This window comes from Bos indicus x Bos taurus, chromosome 6 (genome assembly GCF_003369695.1).
Source record: "Bos indicus x Bos taurus breed Angus x Brahman F1 hybrid chromosome 6, Bos_hybrid_MaternalHap_v2.0, whole genome shotgun sequence".
In the NCBI taxonomy this organism is placed as follows: domain Eukaryota; kingdom Metazoa; phylum Chordata; class Mammalia; order Artiodactyla; family Bovidae; genus Bos; species Bos indicus x Bos taurus.
In genome coordinates, this window is record NC_040081.1 from 114,446,748 (window position 1) to 114,452,156 (window position 5,409).

Below are 5,409 nucleotides of genomic sequence, written 5' to 3' on the forward strand. Positions count from 1 at the left end.
GAAGGAGCCCCGGTGTCAGAGATGAGTCTCAGCTCCAGGGTAGGAAGGAGCCGTGGGCACAGGGGCCCACGTAGCTGGCAGCCCCCTGGGCCAAGTAATAGATTCTGCCTTCGCCCGACTCCTGACTTCTGGTTGTACTGAAGGTCCCAGAACTGAGCGACACGGGATGGGAGGGGATCCCTTCTTCCACTCTAGGTCCCTCTCCCCCCCAACCCTGACTTCCCCTAAGGCCTCCCTGGGCCTCCCTGTCCAGGTAAAGTGGGGGCCTGCCCTGCCCACCTACCCACCTGCCCGCGGCCAGTACTGGAAGGTGCTCCAGGATGCTGGGGATGGCGCCCACCACAGTGCATTCCCAGAGAGGAGCTCAGCCCCAGGGATTACAAAGCAGCGGCAACTGTCCAGAAAATGTCCCTTTTTATTCCATACGCAAATAAGTAGATTCGTTTAAAAAAAAAAAGTCTTCGCCGGGATAACCAGGGCCGCAGCCCGGGAGAGGAACCCTGCCTTCGGAATGGACGATCTGACGGAAGCACCACCTGGCGGGATCTTCATCCATTCCCCTCACCGGAACTCGCTCCCTGGGAATCTTTCTCTGCCCGGATGCAAGGTCAAGGCCATCAGGCTGATCGCAGTGCTCCGGAGGTCGCTGATGCATAGTCCGGGGCAGGGTCATTGTGCCTGGAAGAGTGGGCCCTTCCACAAAGCATCTTGGGCAGCCTGGATTTGCTGTGGACTGCGCCCAGCTGCTGGCTCCGGAGGGGTGCGAGCTGGGTTTGCTCAGAGGTTGAGGCCTGTCCCCGGGAGGGGAGGACCCTGGGCTGCAGGGCCGACTGTCTGTGATGCTGTGTTCCCGGCGGGGACCCAGCCTAGCGACTGTCGGTGGAGCCACAATCACCTGCATCTCTGTTACATTCTGGCCGATCCTCGGACAGGCGTAGGCACGGCCCTCGAGGCAGCAGCCTGCGCTCCGGAGGCGCAGTGGGTCCACCGGAGCGCCCCCTAACCCCGGATCGACCGAAGGCCTCCAGGCTCCACCGCCGCCGCCACGCCCCCGGGGGGCGCGTCCGCACAAGTCCCGATTGGCCTCGAGGCGTGGGCCCGACAGGTCGGGGATGCTCACACCAGGCCGGGCATCTGCGCCCGCAGGAAGGGCGCGGAGGCGGCAGCCGGGAAGGCGGCCAGCGGGTAGGCGAGGGCCCCGGAGAAGCCGAGCAACGGCGGGGGCGGCGCGGGCGCGGCGGGGGCCAGCGGGAAGGGCAGCGCGGCTGCGGCGGCGGCCCCGGCGGCGGGGGGGCTTTCGTGGTACAGCACCGGCACGCGGACCAGGCGCTGCGTGCCCGGCGGGGACAGGCTGGCCGCCTCCAGCTCGGCCGCCAGCTGCCGCTTCCACTTGTTGCGGCGGTTCTGGAACCAGATCTTGACCTGCGTCTCGGTGAGCTGCAGGGACGCGGCCAGGCCGGCGCGCTCGGCGCTGCTCAGGTAGCGCTTCAGGTCGAAGGTGGACTCGAGCTGGAAGACCTGGCTGCGCGAAAAGACGGTGCGCGTCTTCTTCTTGCGGCCGCCGCCCCCGCCGCGGGCCTCCCCGGCCGCCGCCGTCGCCACGGGGGCCTCGGCCAGCTCCGCCGCCTCCTCCGCGCCGGCCGCCGGTCCGCGCGCCGCCAGCTCCGCCGCCTCTCGCTGCACCGCTCGCGGCCCGGAGCCCCTCGGCCAGGCGCCCTCTGCGCGGCCCATCTCCTCGCCCGTCTCCGGTGAGTCCCGGTCGCTGGCTGCAGGGGGGAAAGAGGAGGAACACGGTTGGTTCTGGAGGCTCATCCCCTCCGCGAACCTGTCGCTGAAGCCAGCTGCTCCCCGCACCCCGTGAGGTCTACCACGACCACAGCAAGGAAACAGTCCCCAGACAGCTCCGCCGATGGCGGCGGGTCGTTTTCCACCACTCTCGGTAGATCTCACCCCGCGCTGGTCCGAGAGAGGCCGGGCATCCAGAGGTGAACTTGAAGACCTGAGCTAAGCTCCAAACCAACACGCTGGGAACACTCTGCGGGCGCATCCACAGAGGGAGGAAAAAAGGGAAGAAAAGAAACACCAAAACACAAACAGAAACACACGAAAAAGACTGGCTCCCATAACCACTGGCTTCGAATCGAAACAACACTCAACAGCCCCAGGGGCTCACCTCACAGAGGAAAGAAAGGTCCTTCTGAGAAATATAAACCCGGAAAACCAGCACAGAGACCACCTCACCCCCGGCATTCAGCCCTCCGCCAAGACCCCCAGACCCAGAAATAAAGACTTGCCACGATCTCTCCCCACTCACTCCTAGGAGAAGATGCAGAATTTCCGTTTGCATAGAAACATTCCCATTGATGGAGAATAAGCGAATGCAGATGACCGGCCAACAAAACTCCTCCCTGGTGACACGGGTGGCCTGTTCACCCCCGTTTTCTGTGCCCCTAATCCAGATGTCCACAGAGGTGTGCTCTCTCTGCCCACAGTCAGCTCAGAGGGCGCACAGACAAGTGCAGCTCTGGCTGTGTAGAAACACTCGGCTCCCTCCCGCCACCCCAAGCCCATGAGGCCCTGATTGAATCTGAGGGTGTGGGGTGCAGAAGCCCACAGAACCCCCCCACCCCAGCTCACGCTGCAAGAACCAAGCTCCACCCTGTCTCCCAGAGGTGAATCAATGCCTTGCCCCCCACCCCCAGGGCTGGCAAAGGATGATGGCTTCAGGTGAGAGAGCCTGCCCAGGACTCAGATGCTGGTCCAGACTCCAAGCTCAGCGTGAAAGGGGGCAGCCGCCTGACTTCCGGGCTTGCGATGCCAACTCAGGCCAGCGTCCCTTCTGCCTTGGGCTGAGCCTTCTGCGTGCACAGAGGCCCCAGGTTGGTATTCCTGCAGTCGAGTCTGGCCAGGCCGGCCCACCAAAAGCAGCGGTGTGCCCGCAGTGTAAGCGCTTAGCAGACACTGGTGAGCCGGTGTGAGCAGCTTGGTGCATACGCCCCACGCCCAGCAGCCGCGCAGGTGTGCTGTGTCCCTGCCGGTGCCGCTGCTGGTGGTGTGAGCCCTCACTATGTCTAAAGAGGGGTCAGGTTCCAGGCTGGCAGGTGCACCCCTGATATGGGGGGGTCCCCAGATTCAGAGGCCCTTGTATTGCCACAGGAAGCCAAGCCGGGCCTGCCAGCTCTGGTACAAAACAGGGACCCCCAACCCGCATTATACGAACTAGGAAGGACCACGTCTCTGGGGGCTGCTGGTGGGGCTGGGGCTTGGGTTGGGGCAAAACTCCAGGGGCAGGAGGGGAACACATTTCACCCTGTGAGACCCTTTCAGAAACACCCCCGCAGAAGGGCACTACATTTGATCACTCAATTTCAGGGCAAATAACCAAACAGGCCTGCTGAAGCTTCCTGGAAGCGAAATGAAGAGGGTAGGGGGTCCCGGACCTTCTGGGCATAGGTTCTGAGAGGGGGGTCCCTTTGCAATGTGCTCACTCCTACACCAAGGAGGGGGTTATGCAAGAGGTGACAGGGGTCTAACCACCTACCCCCACCCACAGCACTCTCTGTGCTAACTTTTGCTAGGAGCTGAAAGCACTTCAGAGCAGGAGCCCGAGTCCTCTGCTAGCCTCGCGGGATGCACTTTGGCATGCAGGGGGCAGGGGCTGGCAAAGCCCAGGGCTGAGGTTAGCCGAGCTTCCTAGTCCTGCTCCTGGGGGTCCTCCTCCAAAGGGCAGGGCCCCAAGGGAGGCAGCCACCCTGGGGAGGGGGAGAGCAGAACGCACCTCCAGAATGCCCGGGCAGGAGGGGTGAGTGGGTTCTGGGGCTGAAATCCACCACCCCCAGCCTCAGAGCTCTCAGCAGGGAACAAAGGCAAGGGAGGGGGAGGGGCAGAGAAAGGAGAGAGGGGGGTGGTTCGGAACACAGCCTGCTTGCCTGGCACAGCCATGGCCAAGGGGCCGCGCAGACCCAACAGGGAGATCTAGGCCCCTGCCCCAGGCCTGGTCTTCAGCTGGCAGAGGAGACGGGGCTTTGCCGACACAGCTTCTGTGGAAGACTACCGCCCCCAACCCCGCGCTCCAGAGCAGGGGCTCCCCCCACGCCATGCCCCCTTCATTTTGCTGAGTTTGACTCTGCGGTGTCTTCCGCCCTTTATCTTTGCTCTGTCTCCCCATCACGTACAGCTTTCTTTTCGTCTGCTATTTTTCTTCTTCTCTCTCCCGCTTCTCCTTCCTGCTCTCCCAACGCCTTTCTTCCGCTCTTCCCTCTTTGCTTCTGTCTCTCGCCACCGTGTCCCCTCACGTGTCCTCTTGTTCTCGGTTCTATTTCACCCTCCCTTTCTTTCCTCTTCTTTGCTGCTGTCCCCTGTCCCCAGATTGCTCTCCCAAGGCTCTGGGCCAAACCCAGACCCTGCCAAAGCTTCTCCCTGCGTGGGGGACCTTGCCCTGCAGAATGGGCCTCCAAATCTGCTCACCCAGGGGCTCTCCACACGCGCCCGTAGAGCCCACCACAGACACAGGAGGAGGGCGGCCCAGAAAGGCCGCCAACGAACCCAAAGTCCCGGAGCAAATGCGATGGGAAGAAGCCGGGCCCCACCACCCGGGCCACCCCTCCCCACGCCCCACTCACTGTCAGGGCTGAGGCCGCCTCCGTAGCCTCCGTGAGACCGCGAGTACCAGCGCGCGGCGCCGCCGCAGCCCAGCGCGTACGGTGGCCCGGGACCCGGGGGCGGCCGGGGACCGAGGCCCAGAGCGCCCGGCCCAAGCAGCGCGCGGGCCCGCGCCTCCCCGCTCGGCCCGGAGCCCGCGCGCAGCTGTCTCCGCCGCTGCAGCCGCCGCCGCCTCGCCCGCTCCGCGTCCTCGTCCTCCGGATCGTCGTCGTCGTCCTCCTCCTCCTCGCGGCCGCCGCCGCCCTGGGCCCCGCTCCCGGCGCCCTTGGCCTCGGCCGCCAGCAGGTTCTCGATGAGGAAGGAGGAGGCGCGGGCCGGCGTGGCGCGCCCGGGCTCCGTCAGCTCGTCCGGCATCGCGGCCGCGGGTCCGTCGGACTCTGCCGGGCTCCTCGGGGTTCTGGGCGCCCGGGGCGCGGCCGGTCCCGGTCCTCGCTGGGGACCGTGGCGCGCGACTTTCTGGCGCACGCGCGGCCCGGCCCTAGAGCCGCTGCCCGGAGCGCTGGCGTCGGGCCCCGCGGGGCAGGCAGCGGCCTCCTTGCCGGACTGCGATCGGCGGGGAGCGGGTGCGTGCCGACAGCCGGCCGGGCAGCCGCCTCGCTCGCCTTTCCCGTCGCGGCGCTGGTCGCCGCCCGGGCCGGCCCCGCTGGGGGCGGGGAGGGCAGGGGAGGGGCCAGCAGGGGCGGGGCGGCGCGGGCCCGGCGGCCGCCGGCTCAGCTCGAGGACGCCGCGCGAGCCCTGCGCGCCGCC

General features: G+C 66.0%; 1 protein-coding gene across 1 annotated transcript; it reads right to left on the reverse strand.

Annotated features, from left to right (window-relative positions):
* Positions 1-452: 452 nt before the first annotated feature.
* HMX1 (H6 family homeobox 1) lies at positions 453-5,016 on the reverse strand. The gene is made up of 2 exons (XM_027545417.1): positions 4,623-5,016; positions 453-1,766 (listed from the first exon to the last, which is right to left on the reverse strand). The coding sequence occupies exons 1-2, from the start codon at positions 5,014-5,016 to the stop codon at positions 1,117-1,119; spliced, it is 1,044 nt and encodes a 347-aa protein (XP_027401218.1). The 3' UTR covers positions 453-1,116.
* Between the last annotated feature and the right edge of the window lie 393 nt (positions 5,017-5,409).